Source organism: Cygnus olor, chromosome 1, assembly GCF_009769625.2.
Source record: "Cygnus olor isolate bCygOlo1 chromosome 1, bCygOlo1.pri.v2, whole genome shotgun sequence".
Taxonomy (NCBI): domain Eukaryota; kingdom Metazoa; phylum Chordata; class Aves; order Anseriformes; family Anatidae; genus Cygnus; species Cygnus olor.
In genome coordinates, this window is record NC_049169.1 from 180058052 (window position 1) to 180082084 (window position 24033).

The window sequence follows — 24033 nt, forward strand, 5'->3', positions numbered from 1 at the left end:
ATCATGCAGTTCTGTCAAGTCATGTTAAGATCCAGAAGGTAAATAGCTGCCGTGATTTTAAAGCATATTAACTTTGTCTTGTTTCCTCTTTACATAAGCCTGTGACTTTCTGTAATAACTTCAGTGTCACCAAATAACCTGGCAAAGTTTATGGGCATCTCAATCAGAGTTGACAGGCTGTAGTCCCACTCCTGCCCTGTGCATGAATACCAGTGTTTGCAGCAACTAAGAAACATTAAATTTCTCAGCACTGAGAAATGCAAAGGATCAATCTCCTTGTCAGAGATATCCCCCAATTGACTGGAGATCAGCTACACCGGTAGGAGCCTTCCTCTCCCCAGCACAGTGCCACATGTGCCACCTGTATGGGACAGGGGTTCCCAGCAGACCAGGTCACCCTCTGGGCTTGCTGTATCTCTTCCCGCCACCTGCTTGGCAAGTGCTGTTCTCCTCATGGGGAAATTGGTCTAACTCATGCTAGTTTCTTGCAGCAGCAATGCTTGCTTGATTCATAGGAAGGTCTCATGGGAAAGTGAGAGATTTGTGTGAAAAAAAAAGCTGTGAGATTTCATCTGAATTGGAAATCTGCTGACGGCCTGCTGTGTGTTTTGCTTCTTGTCTATCAGCCAGGAGAAGTGTTGTTAAAACCAGTCTAGCATGTGTAAAGCAAGAGCAGGGAGATCTGCGCTATTGCTCCAGGAAAACACAGCCTCAGCATGGGAATTCAGTATCAGTCTTCCTGTAAGCAGAGTACAGCACAACTCCATGGAAGTTACTGAAGATGCCACCAACAGGGCAGAATGCATGGCCCCTTCCCATGGAAAACACTTCATCTGCCTGGGGATATATAGTTTTTATACTGATGCAACGCAGATTAAAAACATGACAGAGACAGAAGTTTTGACCTGTGTCCCCACTGTAGAGTGGCTTCTGATTTCAAAGGCATTCAGATTCAAGCCCTTACCTCCACAGCTGGACATCCATGCCTGGTCACATCCAGGAAAGTGTGTTATCAGAGCCTGGGGAGAGAAGAGAATTCCCCTCTATCCACAAAATTCACTACTTGTAAACTTTACTAACCCTTAGTACCCTCCTGGCCTGGGAATTGAACAAATTCCTTGTCTTAAAATTAGCTATACCAAAGCTTCATTTGCCTGGTTGTGAGAAGAGTCAAGCAGAGCTAATTGTGGCATAGATAGTGAATCTTACTGCAGATAACTAGAGCTACAAAAAGTACATTTTCATTGTGTCATTCATTTTAATGAGAAATAAAATAAGCTGATGCAGGAGATCCTGGGCAAGAGAAAGCTTTATTATGTATAAAAACTTCTCTACTTCTTCCCCAGTCTATTATGTGAAGAATGAGTCACATTTTTGACAGTAGTGGATGAGAAAAGTTGTGGCTGCAGGACTGCGAGTACAAAGGGAAGCAGATGGATGGGTGCTGGAACATGCTGAACAAACAGCTTACTTCATTTTGTTTATTCTCTTCTAAAGCACTTGGTCGCTGGGTATTAGGAATGTTACATAAAACTAAAAGCATTGTGCTAATTTTTCTCTGGTGTCATGCTCCAGATTTAAAGAGAATTACAGCTTTGGTCTTGTAGCAAGAATAACAAACCGGCAGAAACATCTCTGCCAAACAAAACTGAATTAAATCATGTATTTGCGTTTATTTTCTTTCTGCAGAAAAAGAGCAGTTAGCCTTTGCCCAGCCTGTCTTCATTGCACTGAGGACTCTAAAAGCAAAACAGCAGGCAGTTTATAAAAGACATAGTGAGCTATCTCCTGGTTTTGCTGTAAAACCCCATGCAAGCTTGACTGACCATCAACCATTTTTGTAGCCAGCCCACCTCAGGCTGCTCAAACCTTTCCAGGCTAGTCCCAAACATAAGTGGGACTGGTGAACAAGATCAACTGGTGACAAACCACCCCCCAGGCTTGGTACCCAGGCATGTGGGGCAGCATCATGGCCCGGGCTTCACTTGACTTCTGCAAAGAAACCCAGAGTTGAGACTAAAACATTGAACATAAAGACCAAAGACGGCATTAATCAGCTCAGTCTGGGCAGCTTTCCAGAGCACGGTGGTGTGGGATGTGTGGGTGACAGTCTACCCATAGTGCTGAATGATTCCTGTCCTACGAGGGTGGAGGAACCCGGTGCTGCAGAAATTCCCCCTGCCCTCTCCCACCCTTGCCACCACCGCCTCCAGCCTGACTCAGCCAGTATGTGCCAGTAAAGGGGATTTTGCTACATCATTTCACAAAAGCATGTAGTCAGTAACAGAGATGAGCTTAAATTAATTCTCATTTTTATCTGGGGAGGCACTAGTTGCAAACTAATTCCCAAAGAAATATGTAATACAAGGCTGGAAATGTCATTTGTAAATGGACACTGTTCACAACTGATGACCAATCATTTATAAACAATTAGATATTTTCCTAAAATTCTGACAAAAAAAAAAGAGACTAAAGGTCACATTATTATCTCCTTCAAAATCACATATATAGTCAGTCCATCTTTATATGGTATTTTAAAATACAGTTTAGTAAGCATCCAAAGCTCTAAACTACTTCACAAAGCCTGTAGAATAGAAAATGTTGCCACTGAGATCCAAAGCCTCTTTTACCTAAAGAAGCATCATTAAAATCCAGACCCAGGACAAAAAATTAAACTTACGTTTTATGTCAGGTACAGGTGGTGCCTGAAGGAAGAACATCTTATGTACTCCAGGGAGAATCACCTCTGGCAGACACATGCGGTCAATGTCAGATGGAAAGAGCAAGGGACTTGTGTCTCCCAAGAGGAGACCCCACAGCCTCTCTGGGCAGCCTGGGCCAGTGCTCAGCCGCCCGCCCAGCACACAAGTGCTGCCTGGTGCTCAGAGGGAGCCTCCTGCCTGCCCCTTGGTGCCCACTGCCCCTGGCCTGGCGCTGGGCACCCCTGACAAGAGCCTGGCTGCGGCCTCTTTGCCCCCTGCCTGCGGGGATTCACAGCCCTGGGTGAGATCCCCCTGAGCCTCCTCTTCTCCAGGCTGAGCAGTCCCAGCTCTCCCGGCCTCTGCTCACAGGAGAGGTGCTCCAGGCCCTTCCTCACCTGAGTGGCTCTTTGCAGGGCTCTCTCCAACATGTCCATGTCTCTCTTGTACTGGGGGCCCAGAACTGGACCCAGCACTCCAGGTGTGGCCTCAACGGTGCTGAGCAGAGCGGAAGGATCACCTTCCTTGACCTGCTCGCAGTACTTTGCGTACTGTAGCCCAGGACACCATTAACCTTCCTAGCATCAAGGTCACATTGCTGGCTCACATTGAGCTTGGTGTCCACCAGGACCCCCAGGTCCTTTCCTGCCAAGCTGCTTTCCAGCTGACTTGTTCCTCTCCAGGTGCAGCACTTTGCACTTCCTCTTGTTGAACTTCATGAGGTTAAGTATTAGCAGCGACTACACTGATACGAAAGTGCATTTGTTTTTAGTTGGAGTTTATGTGAAAAGAATTGCAGACTATATTTAACAGTGGCATTTAACCACTGAATATAAGATGCAGAGCAATAAAACATGATCATTCTGACTTTGGAACATCGTTGGTGTTTTTTATCCAGTTGTTGTGTCATGGTTATTATAAAACAGTCAGAAAAAAATACATTAAAGGAAGCTTGTTTTGCATGTGGTTTCTATATTTGTATGAAGGGAGAGTTCAGCAGAATAGCACAGGATTAACAGAACACTTAATATGAGATAAACACAGACCAAAACAAAGAGCTTTCTGAGTAGGGAACTTACTGTAATATTGTGTACATGTGCCACGATGTATAAACAGCTAGTCTTTGGGAGACCATATTTAAGATAGAGATAACTAGTCGTTGGCAAGTCCTTCAGATTCTGCACTTTCCTTATCCAATCAATGTGCAATTCTGTAATATCTAATACACATCCACACCCATGCAAAAAACAACCAGAACTAATAGAGGTTGCAGTTGCTGACTGTACAATTATTCAAAACACATAATGCAAGCAGAAAGTCACTGCAGCATCAAGGCGACTGGTGGAGATCGCTAGGTCTTTTTTCCTTTCAAAGTTTCTGAGGCTATCTTATGTAGGTTTTGATCAAAAACAAAACAAAACAAAACAAAACCTTTTCTTTCTGAAGACTTCAATGGGCTTTAGAAGAAGGCCTTAGAAAGTGTTTGGTGTTTTGTCCTGCTGTAGTTCAGCCTTTTCAGAGTCAAAGATTAGATTGATAATTGTCCAGGAAATGCACTAATGCTCCCAGTCACCATCAATCCAAAGTTTTGAAAACCAACAATTCTTCCCAAGGCCCACAATCACCCTTGGAGGGGTGGGCAAAAAACATACCCACTTTTGGTAGCTCATACCACGTTTCAGAACGACATAAAACTATTAGAGAGTGCCCAAAGGAAGATTGCAAAGATGGTGAAGGATCTAGAGGGCAAGGTGTATGAGGAGGGGCTGAGGTCCCTGGGTTTGTTCAGCCCAGAGCAGAGTAGGCTGAGGGGAGGCCTCATGGCGACCTGCAGCTCCCTCACGAGGGGAGCGGAGGGGCAGGCGCTGAGCTCTGCTCTCTGGGGACAGCGACAGGACCCGAGGGCACGACATGGAGCTGGGACAGGGGAGGGTCAGGCTGGGTGTTAGGGAAAGGTTCTTCACCCAGAGGGAGGTCAGGCACTGGGACAGGCTCCCCGGGGCAATGGTCATGGCACCAGGCCTGCTGGAGTTCAAGAAGTGTTTGGACAATCCTGTCAGACACATGGTCTGATTTTTGGGTGGTCCTGTGTGGAGCAAGGAGTTGGACTTGATGACCCTTGTGGTTCCCTTCCAACCAGGGATATTCTATGATTCTGTGAAAGGACAGCTTATTTTATATAAAAACAATATTAGGTGTCTTTTGCTATTCCAGATAAATATTAACATTCTTCTGCCCTCATCAGTATATTAAAGAGGAATAGCAAACAGTAACAAGATAACTAGAGGCAATTAAAAAAGATGTAATTACTACTGTTGCAAAAGAAACAGCTTGAAAACCTCCTGTGCTTTTCCTTTCTGAATTATTTCTGTTAAAATTGCCCCTATTTCCCCTTTCTTCATGCAGCAGTCACTTTCATCTTCCCATCTATCAAGCCTTACAGCTGTCAGCAGATGAGCTACCAGCATTTGATACTGTTTTATTCCTGGATTGCAGAGAAAATGAATGCAGGCTTTCCGATTTTAGTCTCTGGAAAGAGATATGTGTTAGTAGGCTAAGCTGCTGTGCTGAAGACATGCAGTGCTAAAATCTTCGATGGAGGTAATTCCTCCTGCTTGCTTGACAGATCAATTTTTATCAAAAATCTCTTGTCATGCAGAAGTGAAACTCTGCCACTGGAAGTTTGTGCCTGCAGAAAGCAAAACGTTGACTGAACAGGAGAAAAAATATGCGGACTTCTTCACTTGGCTTGCTTGGGTCACTTGATAGCTGCCCCAAAGCTGGAGATTGCCACATCTCACATGCATGGTTCCCATGGCAGCGGGGCTGAAGTGCAAATGCCTTCGTGCCCCTTGAGCACTGACTGATGAACTTGCGCATCAGCTTGATAGCTGTTGGGCTATGCATACGTGTCAGACACACAGATTTGCCCAGGTGGGTGTCAGGCAGCTCTCGGCCCCCTTTGCTGCAGTGTGAAGCAGACAACTACCTGCCCGGTGAGACTGCAGGGATAGAGAGATGCACCAGGTGGTGGACCATCCACAACAGCAGATCATGTGACATTAGGAGACAAAATGTAGCATTCCTCTCTAGTCAGTGGGAAAAGTAAAGATGGCAATTTGTCCGACGTGCCTAGAGACTTATTTTAGAAGGAGACATCTGCTCTTTTGTTGTTTAAAACAGGAGCAGCAGCTCTACCCAGGCCAGAAACCCCCTGTGCAGAGCTCTCTAAAAATGCCTTAAGCACTTTCTTTTTTTTTTTTTTTTTTTTTTTCCAGAGAACTACCATCTCTCCAGAAATACAGCACAGGTATGGGGGAAGGCCTGGCTCTTTGGAGCATGTGGTAGCATGATATGTGTTTAGGATGTCCATGCTAAGCAAGGCATGGGAGGTAGACTGCTCAACTGGTTGCCACCAGGTAGTGCTTAGCCCACAAGGACGCTCCAACTAGCCTACAGAAAATGCTGAACAGGAGAAGGAGAATCTAAATGTTTGCTTTTAACTGGCCTGTAATGCTTACCTCAAGTCTGAAAGGTAAGTTTCTCCATGCAACGGCAATGCAGAGCCTTCAGTGGTGGCTTTGCTCACCACTGTGGGCTGCAGGGAGTGGTGCCCTCCATGGGCAATGTGCCTGTGCAGGGCTGGAGGGGAGGCAGGTCTGTATAGAAGGGGAATTAAAAAGAATGAGTCACCCCGTCCTGAAACTGTGCTTTTGTGGAGCCATAAATGTAAAAAGGGAAGAGAAACAGAGGCAGGACGGTGTGTAACTGCAACCCATATGGGTGGCTTGCACTCTACTGCGTCCTGAATCCTCTGTGAGTTTTGTGGAACTCGAGATGCGGAAACTCGAGATGCAGGGTTGTGAACTGTTGAGTGTGATGTGCGCACAGAGTCTTGTAATGAGTCTTTTCATGATATTCTGAGATGGCTTCTCCAGAATTGCTGAAGTTTTTATCAGTAAGAAATGTAATAAACTCTCCTCGGAAGCTGAGTCATCCACTGACTGTATATAAAAAATCCCAAGCAGTCACTCCGGATCTAGCTCGTCAGGTGCAGGGTGAGCTGGCAGCCAACCCCATCTATTCAAACTGAGGCTAAAAGCAAAATGCAGAATTACTTTATAAAAGGAAGGGAAAAGGTCTGTCCAGAAAGCAGGGTGTACTAGAATGTGAATATAGGAAGTCTTGCAGGCAATGAAGATAACCATATCATATGGCAAAAGAGTCAGTCTCAAAACACATTCAGGAAAAGAACGTGATCAATGTCTAACTTTTTTACATGTTTCAGTCTCTGACCCTGTGTATCTGGGAACAGCCTGCCTATCAGTCCCAGCATGATTATCATCGTGAACCACGTGATAGAGATGCTATCAGACTGCTTCTGCACTGCCTCTGCCACTTGCAGATAAGATACGGTTAAGATGCAGTCTCAGTGGATGGCGCATCTCGTGAGATAACTCCGGGCCCATAACTCTCCTCCGGCCATGGTCTTGCTGTCTGAAGCAGTCATTCCCCATACTGCCTCTTGCTGCCCATCATAGCTTCCTCCTAAAGGGCTCTGCCCCTGAAAGCTGCCCACAGGGTCATTTCCTACCCTGCTTTGGTCAAAAGAGGCTGAGTGAGCTAAAACCTCCTGTTTCAGGTATCTACAGCACCTGTCTTTATGGCCAAAGTGGGTTTGGGAGCACACATGTGAGCCACTGTTGGCAGACCTTGGGCCGAGACAATAAGCAAAGCAGCCAGCATGACCACAGCTAGAAGAGGATGCCTTCCACAACCCTTGGTGCCACAAGAGCTGGCAAGTCTAAGTTAGGCCCTAACTTAGAGTGGATCACTCTAAGTGGAGTGGTTTCATTTGGGTCCTAATTCAGCCACCACACCTTGAAAGTTCACTTGACATTGACTTCTACCAGGGGTCTTTTTAAACTTACTTTGCAATGTCAATGCAAATATAGGCAAATGTTCAAAGCCACCACTCATGGACGTTGAGTTCACCCCAGAGACTGAAGATGTTAGTCTAGTTCCTTGGTATGCTGTTTTTTCATGTCCTCCTTCAGGTCCATGCTAAAAGAAGCCCACGGAGCCATTTGAAAGCTATATGTACCCCCTCCGTGGGATTTGTGAGTTTTGGTGGCACTGATCCTCACAGCCACTGCACGTTGCCCACTACGACCCCACATAGGGAGCACACCCAGAAGCCTATTTCACCTGTTCCAAAGCCCATGTGTACAGCCAGAGTGAAGAGTCCTTGTGATAAATGAGAATCATATGCAAGTGGCCAATGGAGGAAAGATTACAAATGGGATGACCTAAAGCAATTTGGGATGTAAAAGACTATAAATGTAGGTGGTGAGAAGGTTTGTTGGGAGACTCCCCACCTGCTGAGCTGTGGTAAGCAGCTCTGTGTGAATTCCTGATTGCGTTTCCTGATGTTTATGAAATAAAACACAGCACCTAGAGGTGTGTCTGGTCTACCTGTGTGTTGACAACACAGAGGAGAGATAAACAAGCAGTTATAAAGAATTAACAAGCTTTGTTTAAAGAACTCTATTTCAGCATTGCAGTTGTCCAGGAGAACCCAACTGTGCAGTTACTGTAGCTCCACCGAGAAGGGGTAAAATGTTAAGGGACAGCAAGTCATTCACTCCAGTCTCTTGTTCATGGCCTAAAATAGTGATGTATTCAGTTGTTATCTACATTCAGGGAAAATTAGTTCCTCTGCTCCATAAACTTGTCTTTAGACTGCGAGCTGAATTAGATTTCTCATGAACTCCTAGATGCCTGCTTATGGTTTTGCTCATCATGATCTTTCTGCATAAGAAGCCTGGGAGATAAAGTGGGTATATGGCCTCTCCATAATTCCAAGAACTACTCTTATCCATGTGAAACATATACAGAAATATCTTCTAATATTTCAAGCAATCCTGATTTCCCAAAGGTGCATATATTTAAGTGTGAGCCAAATACAGATATCCAAAGAGCTTCCAGATACCACGTAAGCTGCAGGGCCCCTTCCATTGGGTGAAAGATATGAAACATTGCCATGTGATTGCTAGCACCACTCCTTGAGCTGAGACCATTTCTCTCTTAAGAAACCATAAGGTCTGTTCATCAGGATTTACTTCCCTTTCCTACTACTCATTGCCCTTCTGTGGCTTCTGCATAAATAGCATTTGAATTTTGCTTTAAGTTTTTGGTGAGTTTTTTTTTTTCCTTTCCACTAACAAAACTGAAAGTTGTTAACAACAGCAAGCAGAAGGAAATACTGAGCACACCAGAAGGCACACAAGCTGAGGTAAGACAAGATTTGTCTGCTTTTTCTGATATAGATAAAAAGGGTTGCAATAACTCGAATACAAACTACTAAAACACGACCTTCGTCTTACTTGCAGTAAACTTTGAATTTGCTAGTAGCAGTGATTGTTAACTAAATTTCTCTGTGATAACACAGGGCTTCTGAATTTTCTTTGGCAGAAAAAAAGAAAAGTAGATTTATGTAACTAGGACTGTTTCCAGATGGAAGATAGCAGTCAAGTAGTGGATCTGATTAAGTAAGTCTTGTTTTTTAACTAGATGACAAATATAGATTTAGTCTATGGCCAACTTTTAAAATAAAAAGGGCTAGAGGTCAGATTCTTGCATGTAGAAAGGTTAATAAAATGCCATATGTTTTGGCAAATTGAATTCAGTGTTAATTCCAAATATTACATTCTGTTACATTTATTCTTGGTAATGCTGCTCCTGAAACACAAAGTGAATACTAGAAAGAAAGCCAACATGAACTTTAAGGAATATTAGAACTTCTGTTGCTTCTATATAGCAGTAATACCACAACTGCCTTCCTATTCAGATAATGAATATGATGAGACTACGGTGTCTGGGGTCTTCTGCAGACAAAAGGGATACTGTGATAGATTCACAGAGCACCTCTTCTTCCTGTAATACAACCAGGTCTATATATCTCTTAGCATTACAAAGATATATATTTTGAATGAATAGCCTGAAATCCTTATTCATAAATACATATGCAGAACATCTTATTGAAAATATGTTCCTTGGTAGTTCTCTGCATTACAGAGATCTCAGTAGTAGATCTCAAGGCAGCAGATTTTGAGCTTTTACTTGGTCTTTTTCAATTTGGAAATAGAGAGTTCCACATTTATACATTTATACATTTAGCAGCAGTCCCCTCCATCACACCTCCCCAAAAGGAGCGTGTCCTTCTGTCCGGGCAAGCACAGAAACTGTTCCCATTGTCAGCTGAGATGCTTGCTGACTTGTCTGTCTGCTCATGGTATAGCTCCCCACTAGAACTGGGGAGAGCCCAGGCTGCCAGTGCTGCCTGCTCCTTACTGCACAGAGGAACACCCTCTTCTACCTGCCTGAAAGCAGACTCCCAACAGCCCTGCTGAGCACCACAAGTCCCAGTACTGTGGGACCCTGTGAATAACAGTGCATTCACACTATCCTCCACCTCTGAAAATCTGCAGACCTTGACCCTATCCTCCTGTATGTACTGAAGAGATCCAGATTTTTCAGTCCTCACTCTTAAAATCTTCCACAAGTCTGGTCTGACTACTGACCTCTAGAGGACTGTGTTACAGATTTGTTAAGCCCCACACTTTGCTTCTTACCCTTTAGCCAGTTTTCAGTCCGTAGGAGAACATACCTTCCAGCTCTCTGGCAACTTAGAAACATTTAGTGCAGAGCTTTGTCAAAACCTTTGACAAATCCAACTGTGTAAATGTGTAAATATGCATATACACATATAAAATGCCCCCCTTCATCCATCCTTACAGCCCTTCAGCAGGCGAGTAGGGCAGGATCGAGACCACCAACTCACAGCCTTCGAGTTCCTCTCTCAAGCCTTTCTTGTAGGTGAAGAGCTTTAGTGGTGACACACTGGTCCCCCGGCACCATGCTTGGTTGTAACGGTGGGTTATGGGCTTAGGCCAGCAGTGCCACATTTGAGATCCTGTGGGATACTCACATGAATGCCACCTGGACCTCACTAATTATTGGCTTCTTACTTATCTAGCCAGCTTAATATTTCCTGCACACATAACGTCAAGTGCATCTAGCTCCTCTGACCTAACAGGTTTTGTTGAATTTTCTGTGTCTTTTTTTTCTTCTTTTTTTTTAATGCCCCCCCCAAATTCTGTAGAATGCTTGGTTCTGGAACCAGGCTCTACTGTGATTGCTAGTACAAGGCTCTCTCCATCCAAAACTGCTTTAACTAGGACACATGCAGCACTAAAGATCAAATGCAGAATAACATCTTGTATTGTGGATTGTGGGACTAATTATCCTGGGAACTGGGCATTTGTTGCATACAGATATCATCTCTGTATCTTATTCTGATGCAGCATCACATCTGTACAAAGGCATCTGAAATCCCCTGCTAATAATACCTGCTTTCAGCTTTTCTAATCTCACTTAACATTTTCTGATGACTATCATCATCGTGATGAGGAGCTTGGTAGTGCAGTCCTAGTACTATATTTTTATTATCATAGGATGGGATGTCTGCCCACAAGGACTTTGTAGCACTCCTCTGTAGCGATAATATTTTTATGCTATTGCTAGTTACAGTCCTTCCTGCACAGTGCCACTCCTCCACCTGTACATCCTACACTATCATTACCATAAAGCCAGTAGCATGGCAACACAGGCTCCCATTGATTATCCTCTCCCCAGCAGGTCTCTGAGGTGCCTGTTGCACCAGGGCTGCTGTTTCATGCCAAACCTTCCAGCCCCCCTGTCTTATCCTAGGCTTTGAGCTTTGGTGCAGAATTACATGTAAGGTTTGCTTTTTCTCACTCCCTTAATATAGCATGTGCCAGCCTTTACGGGCAGTTGGATTTGCCTTCCCTGGTTATTGCTGTTATTGCAGCTGTGCTTTACAGCTTTTTTTTTTTTTTTTTTTTTCTTTTTCGCTCCTGGCCTTTTCAGCAGCGCACTGGATGTCAGCAGCACTGCTCTTGCAGCTCTTGTCAGTCCAGCCCACTTGCTCTCCCATGCCCGTCAGCTCTCCTGTTGCTTCTAATCAATTATTCCTCTGCAAACCTTTCAGTCTGCAGTGCCAGCACACCGGCTTCACTCTGGGTATGGAGCAACCTATCCTTTCTGTACGGCTTGCCTTTATCCCGAAAGATCCCTCATTTCCTTACATCCTAGATCTCTCCTCTCTACAGTCTCATCCACGTGCTGAAACACCCCAAGTCTGTGCAGACTCCTATCTGCATCCCCAACTTAAAATCTGATAGTTTTGGGACACTTTTATTAGTTTAGTATCTCCTTCAATCAGGATTAGTCTCCTCTTTCTTTTGCTCTGTCAGTTCCCCACCTGGCTTGTGTACCCATGTTTCTTGAGAGTGTTAGATTCACTTTCTTATTGCCACATAATCTTAAATCACACTCAAGCCAGGCTAAAATAAAAGGCAGCATTTTTATTCATAATAAAAAAAATATAATTTTGTATATATATGATTTATAATAAAAGGTCAATATTCCTTTATGATATCCATAATAATCAAGCTGTAAATGTTTCTAGAAGACTTCTCGGAGGAGAAGAAATTAAAAAATAAGACCGCCCAAACTCAACATCTAATCTACTTACACAGCAGTTACTTCAGAAAAGCCTCCCTTTTCCTTGATCAGTGGATGTGCTCCCTCTCCTGCCAAGGTAGAGCTTTGGGATGTGCATCAGCTCCTTCTTCTTGGTAGCTTCCATCAGAGAAAGTCACATATAGAAAAAACTCCTCCCAGTGAGTTTCCAGCAGAGAAGTCTTCAAGCACCACTGAAGAGAAACTCTCATTGCAGACTGTCCCTTTCTCTCCCTCTTTTTTTCTCAGAAGGATATTAGACTGAACTATCAATCTCCCTTTGGAAGTCTTTTTGGGGACCGTATAGATCCCCTCTCACCTGAAACCCCTACTGTTTGTTCCTGACCCAGGAGACAGTCTGGATGCTCTGTGAAAAAGTTTGTTGCCTTTCCTCAGACATGTCATTCTTTCTGTGTATCAAGGAGCCATCTCCTGGCCTTAGCTGGCTGGTGAACACCTCTTGCCTTCAAGGACAGGATTAAAATTCTCTCCTTCTCCTCTGTGGTTGCTTGAGATAGTCCTGCGTGGAATATGTCTTTCACTGCACATCTTCTGTTCGACACTGATCTGTGTGTTAAAACACAATTAATAGGAGCATCTGCATATGATAATTGCAAGGGTCATTCCTGGCCATTTGCAGAAGGCAGGCACCATGGTGGTTAACGCATTTCAGGCTACTGATCCCCAATCTTTTTCTCTTAGACAGCCCATAACACCTTAAGGTTTTACTTGTATAATTTGGAGAGGAGTCTGAGTACTGGCTCGCTTGCCAGATGCAAGAATGCTGAGTTTCCTCAATTACACATACACATCTGGTTTCTTGAAGGTCTTCAGATGGCAGGAGAGATAAGGAGCACAAAATATCTGTAATGGTAGTTTTTAGCTGGATAACCTCACCTGAAGAGCTTGACCAATGGTGATTTAGGTTCTGTGCCTGTGGTGCCCGTAGTGCTTTCCCCAGAGCACAGGTACCCAAGGGCTTTTCATCAACAGGACTTTCATTACTCATGGTGCTGAGCAGGGCTTTGAATTTGACCATGCTCCAAGTTATTCCTCCTCATTCTACTCCTTTATCTCACAGAAGGGCTTGGTGGCCCACACAACAGGGATGCTTCTACAAGTGGCAGGTTTATTCACTGATAGATATTTTGTTGTGTTTCGAGGTTTCTAAAGGCACAGATGCTTGAGTCATAGCAAAACACAATCAACAGGTCTCTTTCCTTTGTAATACATACGGATGCAATGTTTCCCTGCAAAATGGGACCAACTTCCATTAGAAAAAAAAAAAAAAGAAGAAGCAAGGAGAAAAGCTGGTTCCTGATCCCACACAGAAAACTTCGGTGTCAGACAGTAAGCAACTTTACAGAGTCAACCAAAATCATTCAAAACTCCGCAGACCACAAAAGATTTGTCAGGGACTGTACCTTGTCTATCCTCTCCACTGTGGAAGAGGCTCTTGGATGAGATTTCCTCTAGGAGCACTTGTTTCCAGAGGCTTTGCTGAGCGCTAATATTCAGTTTGCCCCGTTCCAGTCTTCAGTGCTCCTAAGCTTCCTAGATATTGTCTTTGTTTTCTAGAGGGATGATTGCAGTCACTGCAGGGATGGACACAAATTCACTGTGAGTGAAATGTCCTCATTCCCTAAGCTGCCACGGTCCCATCTTGCCACAGGGAGGGTAAGCCCTGCTCCACAGGAGCCCAGCCTGAAGAGGTCCCATTTCCCATGCTCCGTCTCACAGTGGAACCAATAAAAGGTGACTGCTAGGGCACATCTGGTTGCTGTATTAAGGGATCCAGACAGCCCTGAAGATGTCATGGGCTGCCCTCAGCATAGCACAGGCTCCCACACCATGGGAAAAGGCTAAGGGTTCACAAATCGCCGCCCATTCACAGCAGCATTGCCAGTACTCTAGTGGGCAAGTGGCAGACAAGGGCTCCCAAGTCTAGATCCCACTCTTCCCCCTAGGGAGACTCCAGGTGTGCAAATAATTTCATTTAAAATCATGAAGCTTGTGAGGTCCAAATTAAAATACAACGCACAATCATGTGCCATTGGCCCATTATCACTCCCTCTGGAGCAAATTAAAACGTTCTTCTTAATGCAGTTGGAAATCTCATATAATTCTCTTTTTCAGGGTAAAAATTTCCGGAGCTTCATTTCTGGGATGTGCTGGTAGATGCAGAGAGGGGATTGCTGTCCCACTGTTAAACAAGTAACAAGACTAGAGACTTCACTTTCAAATACTACTAGCTGCAGGTTTGCTGGGAGAAGAAACGAGAAGTTTAGCAAGGAAATAGCCTCTAATGAGAAATATATATTATTTAGAGTGATTTAGTGATCAGAGATTTTGATTTGATTGAAATATAGCCTCATGGAGGGGGAAAACGTCACTCTCTATGAACACAGCTTGTTTTTTCGCAGGCCATTTTCATTAGGACTGCTAAAGCAGGCAGTCCTGGAAGTGTGCATAGATGAGTGTCTGATTTAGAGGAAATGAGCACAAAAAAGGTTGAAAAAGCAGTAAATGAAGCAAAGGCCCCACAAAAAGAGACCTTGGAAACCAATTAGAGGAAAGAAGAAATAAGGAGGAAGGAGTTAAAAAAGGAACCACGCATGACTAGCACAACATTTACTCAGTGTTTCAGGTCGAAACATCCGTAATTGACACATATTGAAGTATGTCAATATGCCCTTGGTATTGCTCAGGAAAGCTCAGTGACACACTTTCAACAGCAGATAACATACCAGAAAAATTTGTCTAGTTCCAATTGGTGAATTGGAACTAGACAAATTTTGACTTTTTATCCTAATTTGAAGCACAAACTTAAAAGCGGACAGTGATTTCTCTTTTGATGTTTCCTTGGGAGGTAACTGGGGACTCAAAACCTCCCTGCTACAAAATGGCTGGTGGTAAGTCAGGTTATTTTGCATAGAGAAGATCAGGGAATTGCCATCAAAATGTAGGCATAACATTCACCTTCAAGAGCCAGCATTTTCATAGTTTGAGATAACAAACAGATGCTGTAATACTGAAACCATTTAGAACTTACTTGGTGCTTTATATCTTGAGATTTTTACGTCTTGAGATCATTTACAGGAGCATCGCAAGAGATTACTCATTAAAGAACCTTTATTTTCCACTGCATCTTGTAACTTCTGCCCTGTGAAACCACCCCAGCACTGAAGTCCCTGCAGAGGCTGCAACCCTGAACTCACTCCACTTCTTTCTACTTTGGCAGGAAGACAGAGACTACTCCAGACTATGAATATTTCCGAGACAATGCTAAACAACTCAAATAGCTGCTCATTCAACTGTACCACTGATGCCTTCAAGCAAGCCATTTATCCTGTCATGTACCTCTTTATCTTCTTCCTGGGTGCTGTTGGAAATAGCCTCTCCATATATGTTTTCTTCCAGCCTTCCCAGAGGAAGACCTCAGTAAACATTTACATGCAGAACTTGGCTGTTTCAGATCTTATGTTTGTGAGCACTTTGCCCTTTCGGGCCTCCTATTACCTGTTGGGATCTCATTGGATATTTGGCGATATTGTCTGCAGGATTATGACTTACGCCTTGTACGTGAACATGTATTGCAGCATTTATTTTCTCACCGTGCTCAGCGTGGTTCGTTTCACCGCCATTGTCTACCCATTCAAGCGCTGGAAAGTAACCAACATGAAGTATGCCAAGATAACCTGTGCAGTGATATGGGTCTTTGTTCTGGCAGCCTCCAGCCCTCTGTTTTGCAAACAAATCGCTGGGTACAGTAACCCAGACAAATGCTTGGACCTCCACCCTGGAAGCACAGATATTCTCCTCATGATGAACAGCATTGTCCTCGTTGTGGGCTTCATCCTGCCCTTTTGCACGATTATCATCTGCTATGTCTTTGCCATCAGGGCACTGCTCAAGTCCAGGACTCCTCAGCGCAAGAAGACGGTCTCTCACAAGAAGGCACTGTCAACCATCATCATCACTCTTATCCTCTTCCTCCTGTGTTTCCTGCCGTACCACATACTGAGGACAGTCCACCTGATGCTCGGCAGCTGGAGCCAGAACAACCTGTTCGTGCACAAAGCACTGGTGGTCACGCTCTGCCTTGCTGCCATGAACAGCTGCCTCGACCCTGTGCTCTACTACTTTGCTGCTGAAAATTTCAAAGCAAGAATCAGAAGTTTATACCGCAGGTAGCTGGTGCAGAATCACATACGCACATTCCTGCTGGAGCATCTAGACTGGGTCCATGCTATTAAATGAAAGAGGCTGCATGACGATGGCCACCCTGTAGCCACGCTGCTCTGTGCCAGGCCCCTCTGGACCACTAGTGTCTGGGAAAGACCTCACGGGGTTGGCTAAAACCAAGGCAGGAGCTCGGTGGCATGTCTGGTCAGAGGTTAGGTGCCTGGGTGTGATCCCTGGTCCTTGTCTGTTGAGCACTGTAGATGCAGCTCTAGTGCCCACCTTCCCCATGACAAGGGAAGGAAAGGAATGTGCCTTGCTACTAGAGTCCATTTATTTAATTTCACGATACCCAACCAGTGATTTAAAGGGAAAACGCTCACCTGAGTATCTTAGTGTCTCTTTGCTCTCCATTTCTCTGCACATGCAGAGGTGCCTATCTCAGGTGCTGTGTCACCCAACAGCTTCATACTCCTCTGCAAGGTCTCTTTACAAACACTGGCCAAAGGTTTACACATAATAGAAATGTAAAGTATCACTAATACTTTCTGCTGAGGCTGACTTTGTAAATCAGGCGAAGAACTAAATGGGACCCAGTGCTGGCACAGCCTGTTTAGAAGGCATTACCATTTCCAGATTTTCCTCTCTGAGCTGGCCACTGAGGTATTTTGTTTAACATTTCGCTGATTATCGAGTGAGATAATGGCTTCCAGCAAACAGTGTGGGTATTGGATGCTATGAATGATGACTACTGGCAGGATGTTTGCTGGCACGGAGCTGGAGGGCTGCAGGTTTGGCAGCTCATCCTCATGTAGGGATCCAGAAGCAAACTAAAATTATTTAGGCAATGACAAGTTACTCCCATGCGTACTTTGGGAAATCTCATGAAATGGCTGTCTGCATTTTTAAGTCCGTGAATAATTTGTAGCATATTTCCTACAAATCAGACCAGCTGCAATTAAGTGAAAACAGGGTCCAAACTCTGACCGCACTGAGATTTCTTTTTAATTGTACCTGATTTTTTAATAATAATTAAAAAAAAAAAAAAGGCTTGTCATGGCTTGTCATGTTTCCCAGGAAAGCAACTGTCTCATGAAAACTTGCAGACAAGGCTGAAAGCCTTCTCTTCCTGTGAAATCCTCCCAAAGGAAGGCTTCTGCCAGTGAAAGTGCTTTCTCAATGCTCTGAACCTTGTTGGAGAAAGCTCTTGGTAAACTGAGCATTATTACTCCCAAGCAAAAATAACTGCAACTAGCTATTTTCAGCTCTGTCTCAAATTTGCAGAAAATGTGTCATTGCTGGTCAGGTGGAAAAGTACTTGACATGGCTTTAGGAAAATCTTGTTTTTCTTGGCTATCTAAGGGTTATGTTCAATTGAAGAGTCAATGTGTTTTAGTCATTTTATGCTGTCTTTGACATAAGCACAAAGCTTTATCACGAAATTTTCACCAATGTTCATTTTCCAAATCCTTATTTCAATAGCTCAGATTGGCTTATGTGTCCAGCGACACATCTTGAAGCTGATGTAATGAAGCCGTATGAATTCCTGCAGTGCTGGGTCCCATGCTATTGAAGGAAAAAAGAGTAATACGCAAGGTCTGCAATATCAGTGGGATCAAGATGGTAGCCTGTGCAAAAAGATAGTGGGCAAATAATTAGAAGGAAAGAGGGCAACCTCTTTTTCTGTGTTTTTCCCCTGTCAGGAGTAAGCCTGAGCAGGGACAAGTGACAATCTTGGAGCCTCTGGCAAGATACTCTACACCTTAAATGCTACAAGGGAATGGAAAATAACTAGAGATGGTTATCTTCAGCCTAATCTCACCAACGTGTTTGTGTCTGTGTCTATCCAAATGCACCCTATTAGTGAATAGTTTTGCATCTAAAGGATAGATATATCTCACTTGTGTCAAAACCATGTTTCAATAAACTAGATTTACTAGTTGCTGAAGTTATGTTTTGTATTGATTGCACAGCTAACAAGGAATCTCTTTGAAGTGCAGGGGGAGAAAGATGAAGACACGGAGATTGAGTTTGTGTAAGTGGGCTAACATTTCACAAGACAGAAATGTCTTTGGAGGTATGAGAGCATGCTGTTGTCATCTTCACCAAGGAAATAGTTGGGAACATGAATCAAAATCTGGGGTGTGGATATATTAACAGATTTTCTTAATATTATTTACTTGCAAAAGGATTGAAGATCATCTGTGTTAGAGATCCTCACCTACAACTTTAGAAATACTTGCATAACATGCCACACTCTCACATTTACTCTCATTTCTCTATTTGGTACCCTTGTATGTTTCTGCTCACTGAACAGAAGACCATGTAGTAAAAGAAAAAAAAAAAGAACAACAACAACAACAAAAAAAAAGAACAAAACCACGCACCAAGTTTATTATGAAAAATAAAGCTCCTGACAGTTAAATTCCTAGCAATGCTTCTGGGTTCCTCAAGGGACCACCTACTCTTCCAAAGTATTTTGGCACAGTTCCTTAATTTTCCAGGAGACAAAAATCTACAAATAGCTATGTGCCTTAAAAGTTAAACCAACGGTAAATTTTTGAGCTTGAAAGAGATATAAGTATAGAAATAGAAGTCTTTAAGTGACTGGTACCCCTAAACAATTGTAAATGTGGTAGCTTCATATACATGTTTTCCTGTCATTCATGGAAGCCCTGGTATTTCTAGGCAAGGGCAATTTTTCAGTCCAAAGCTACACCAGGGACAAAGAGATTTTCTAAAGTAAATCTTCCTGCATCCAGAAGCACTTGACCCTCAGCACAGTGAAATACCTTTCTTCACATTTGCATTTTCACCCTGGTTCGCATGTTTTCCTGATGGAGCAGTGTCACAGTGCATAGAGAAGCATCATGTTTTCGTGGACTACAGACATGCCTCTGCATCCTGCCTCTTCTGTTTTCCAAATGTGACCCTATGCCCTCCCAAAGGATAACTCTGCTCCTTGCCATTTTATAAAAGATCTTTCCGCATGCATAAAAAAAAATGGAAGTGGCACAAATCAGAAGAAAAAAACAATGTTTGGGATAAATATTACTCTTCAACTAGCCAATGGTGAACAAAAGCCTTTCAGGGAAGACTGGTGTGAACTGGAAGAGAATTGTTGAGCAACCTGTTTTTTTTTGTTATTGTTGTTGTTTGTTTTGTTTTGTTTCTAGTACGGGCTGGAGAACTTTATTATAACCAATGTACTATATATAGTAGTCTAAATTATATCTAAATTATATCATAAACATTACAAATTATGAATAGTATAATAATATATATAAATAAATGGAATATGTATTTATTGTGTCGTATTCAGTATATTTAACATCCATAACGCTGCTTTTTATATAAATATATGTAATGTATTATTACAAGCAATGCATTATCTCACATAATTTTCATTTTCATGATATATCTTCTGCCCTCCTCAACATATATACTGTTACCAAGGCTTGTATTTTGCTTGAGCTCCTAAGAGTGTCTGGAGAAAGAGGTACACACTTTGCTTCTCAGCATCCCCTTCCAAGCTTCATATTCCTCTGTGCTGTAACAGCACATTGTCTGTTGGCAGCAGACCAGGTGTCAGATTTTTTCCCCTGTCTTTGAGCTGCTGCTGCTTCTCATGGTCCCAAGATAGAAATGACCTGCTGCCCCTCCAGCTGGCAGGAGCGGAAATAAGTTCCATCTAAAACAGCCAAGTTTAGTCACAGTCAGGAAGAGTCAGATGTTATTTCATATTAGTCCATTTGTGTACTAATATTTTTATTTCCTGCATGGTATCTGAGCCAGTTCGAACAACACCCTCTTTCAAAGGCTGTATTAAAAGCGTAAACTCAAATTCCCTGAGAGAGCCCAGTATCGTTCAAGGTGCTGCAGCTTTCTGGCCAGCACTGACCATGACCTGACACACAACATGACTGTCCCCATCTAGCTCTGTAATCCCCTACCTCTCACAACATTGTGCTGTGGACATACAGGAATCTTTCTAGACATCTGCAAATATAAGCAATATATTTAATTGCATGCAGCTGATGTTATGTAGTTACATCTGTTTATCCACTGGTCAAAAGCTTAAGGATGCCAAAGGAATTAAATAGCTTCCTTTGTCCCAAATTCCCTTTTGGCCTCTCAGAGAATCTGGCCTGATTTCCACCACCACTTCCCCTCCCTTTGATTTTACAGATGAAAGCACAAAGCTGCCTAAGGCTGGGGCCAAAGCCTGGTCAGTCAAGTCACATTCCTGCTCACGTGAGCAAAATTAGACCCTTCATTTCTGAAGCTGAGAAATAAAGCTCTGCACTTTAGTGTCTGCCACCTGTATCACCTTAGGTAGGCCTTGCATGCTGGGGCTGGTAGTGGGCAGATTGACTCGTCAGGTTGGGTGTCCCCATTTCCAGACATGGAGCAAACATGTTTTTGCTGGTGTTATGCCTTCCTCTGAGCAGCCATGGCATGTGAACTGGGGAAGGTTCACTCACAGTGGAGCTATGTTTCATAATGTACACAATTTTTGTAAAGGAAATCAACTGAGGTGGGGATCTGCACTTGGTACAGGTGTTGTTTTTTTATCTTATTGCCAGCTTTCTGCGCTGGAAGTAATTTCTGGTGACCTCCCACTGCAAGTCTCCATATCTGTTTTTGAGGGCTTTGTTTCAAGTGCGGGCATATAGAAGTTGATAACAAAGACCACAAAGCTGGGGCTGAGCCCTGCCCATGAAAACCACTGCCATCTCATTCATCACCCTTTTGATGTGGATATGGCCTGGTCATGAAATGCTTCTGGTACAAAGCACGTGGAAGCAGAGAGCTTGGCCATCCCTGGCAGGCTGGCTCCAGGCCCTGCTGAGGCCTGCCCCAACAAGCCCTCCATGGAAGAGACAGCCTTGCTTGTGTTCAGTTTCTCTTTGCAACTAGTCCCTTGCGAGGGTTTCAGGAAAAAAGATATTTTAAGGGTGCTTTGCTCATTGCTGAGATACTGCTTGCATGCTGTGTGTTAGCTTTTTTTCTTGGCGGCTACAAGGACAAACCCAGAGAGAATGGGAAAAATGATCCAGCCCAAGAGTCATCATACATCTTCTGAAGGCCTTTATTACTCCAGTTGGAGTTATCTCTTCTGGTGGTCCCTCACCACTAGAAGACAAGATTTAAACCCAAGTCAGAAATGTGAACATACTCTAAAAACAGTACTATCACATTGATTTTTTTTCTTCCTTTTTTTTTTCTTTTTCATTTTTTTTCTTTCTCTCTTCTTCATTTTGAATCTCACTGAACTTTGCTGTTGAAGACATTGAACCTAGCCAGTCTGCATGGCACTAGGTTTGGACTGATGGTAAGCATGGAGAATTCCCTATATAAAACTGATAGCAGCAGAACAGGCAAATGCAGCTCCTCCAGAAGGTGGAGGTGGTGTGTGGAGAGCACAGCTCAGTGCTGCTACACCAGCCCTTCACAGATGTACACTCACTTGGGCAGCCTGTGGTCCCAGATTTGAAGCACACACTCTGGCTGGCCATATTTGTGGACCTTTCTGTTCCATCTGCAAATTCCTGATTACACTTAAGTAGTGATTTATGTTTGAGCTAGCTGGGCTATGGAGCTAGCTAGGCGATGCAGTATGGGGAAGCATAAGAGCAGATGGGCAGGTCCAGTTGGGACTGGCATAGGAGAGCACATTGCACCATCCTCAGAGGAATGGGACGTTCAAGCCAACACTCAAAGACAATGCAGCTTAAGCCCACCTGCAGACCTTCTCCAGTCTCAGGATCTCTCATTTTACCATTTACTTTTCAGAGCCATTGCAGCCCAAATAGCAGGCTGTGGTCTCACAGGGAGAAGCTATCTACAGGCTTGCAAGGAGCAAGATGACCTCAAGGTCTATGAACACGGCCTGTGGTGCTTTTTGCTATTTTCTGACTGTCTGATCTAAAGCTTGAGCGCCCTGTCTTTCAGGGGGGATCCTGCAGACCTGACTCACAGTCAGCAAAGCTCAGCACCACACAAGCACATGACGTGGGCAGCCAGCCTGTCAATAGGGACAAGAAGTTCTTCTTGGAGTTGTGCTATGGGAGATGATAAATGTAGAAATGACAGACTTTCCTCAGATACCAGTTCCACAGATGCACTTTACACTGGCAAGAAGCAAAAAGTGTTATTGTTGTCTCCCCCTAAATTACCCTGAGTATTCCAAAGCCATGAGCAAAGAGCAGTATGCTGAAGCAAGACAGCATTTAAACGAGCCTTTCCAAACACCACTCCCCAAGTAAGACTTTTTCCCTTGAATCAGCCGGCAGTAAGCACCTTTAAAAAACACTGAATCTCTTCATGAAAGCCTTTAGATGATCATGTCCTCTTACCTCAGATTCTAAACCAAGAGTGGCACACACACAGCTACGCATCTAACCAAACCAGTAATATCAATGTAGAGACACACACCTATAAAAGGGAACTCCCAAACCAAAATACCCCCTCTCCCATGTCCTCTCTTTGGCCAGTACACCTTGCTGTTTCCACCCATACTGTTTATATGCCATCTAACCACTGAGCTGATGAGATGACATAGCTTTGGAGACCAACCAAGACATTGGCAGAGGGTCTATACCTGGTCAGAAGAGAAGGGGTAAGGATGACCATCATTCCTGTACCCCTGGGCAGCTTGGAGGGCCAAGGATACCCTGACATCTGCCTGTCTCTCCTGCCCCACCCCAAAAAATGTGTGTGACACTTTGGCAGCCAAATGGATGGGGAACCAGAGGGAACTCTTTTAGCTAAGCGTGACTAAAACTGACTTTAGGGTGCATCCAGCTTCAAGTTTCATAGGGAACTGGGGTCACGGGGCAAAGAGAAACCAACAGTAAGGCGAATGGTGCCAAAGACTTTCTCAGAAAACATCAAGTAAAAGCAAGGAACTTATGAAACCTCTGCCAGGAATAGATCGTCATGGCATGGCAATATCTCCATTTCAGAAATTCATTTACTTTGAACTAATCTTCCAGGAATGAGCCTTTAAAGTCACACAGGAGTGTTCCCAAGTTGCTTGGACTGTGCCTCATAGGTGAGAACTTTCTTAATTTTTCAGTACATTTAAAGATGTTTATTTTTTGGTTTGTAATGGGCATTTGGTTTGTAATGGGCATTTTCATAGCCATCACATGGTCCCATAATATACTTGCCTTTGGAGTGCATTCATATTCTTAAGTTTTTGGTACACATTTATTTAGTTACACATGCAGGCACACTCACACTCTCACATTTATTTTTTGTATATTTATATATTTAGATACTTATATACGTGCCCATAGATATTAATTTGTGAAGTCAATGAATATGTATCCGATAATCAGTGCCAAACTTTTCAAGGTGAATGTCTTTTATAACCATATTCCATTAATATTCCAGTAACGGATTTTACCAAAATATAAGCTTCAGAACTAGCCAGCCCTCCCTCCTCTACCACCAAATTACAATGCAGATCTGATGTATACAATAGTGAAACTTTGTTCATTAACTGGTGTATTGGCATTCATGGTGCACTGGTGAAACT

At 43.5% G+C, this 24033-nt stretch overlaps 1 protein-coding gene across 2 annotated transcripts; it reads left to right on the plus strand.

Moving 5' to 3' along the window:
- The first annotated feature begins 8239 nt into the window (after positions 1-8239).
- Positions 8240-18836, plus strand: CYSLTR2 (cysteinyl leukotriene receptor 2). Of its 2 annotated transcripts, none has more exons than XM_040542263.1 (2): positions 8240-8994; positions 15405-18836. In XM_040542263.1, exon 2 carries the CDS (start codon positions 15570-15572, stop codon positions 16497-16499), a length of 930 nt encoding a protein of 309 aa, XP_040398197.1. In that variant the 5' UTR covers positions 8240-8994; positions 15405-15569; the 3' UTR covers positions 16500-18836. The 2 variants fall into 2 exon arrangements, with proteins under 2 accessions (XP_040398197.1, XP_040398187.1); XM_040542253.1 differs by having other exon boundaries at positions 15547-18836.
- The last annotated feature ends 5197 nt before the right edge of the window (positions 18837-24033 follow it).

Coding starts and splice junctions, on each gene's coding strand:
- CYSLTR2 (XM_040542263.1), top strand. CDS start 15,570: ATGAATATTTCCGAGACAATGCTAAACAACTCAAATAGCTGCTCATTC.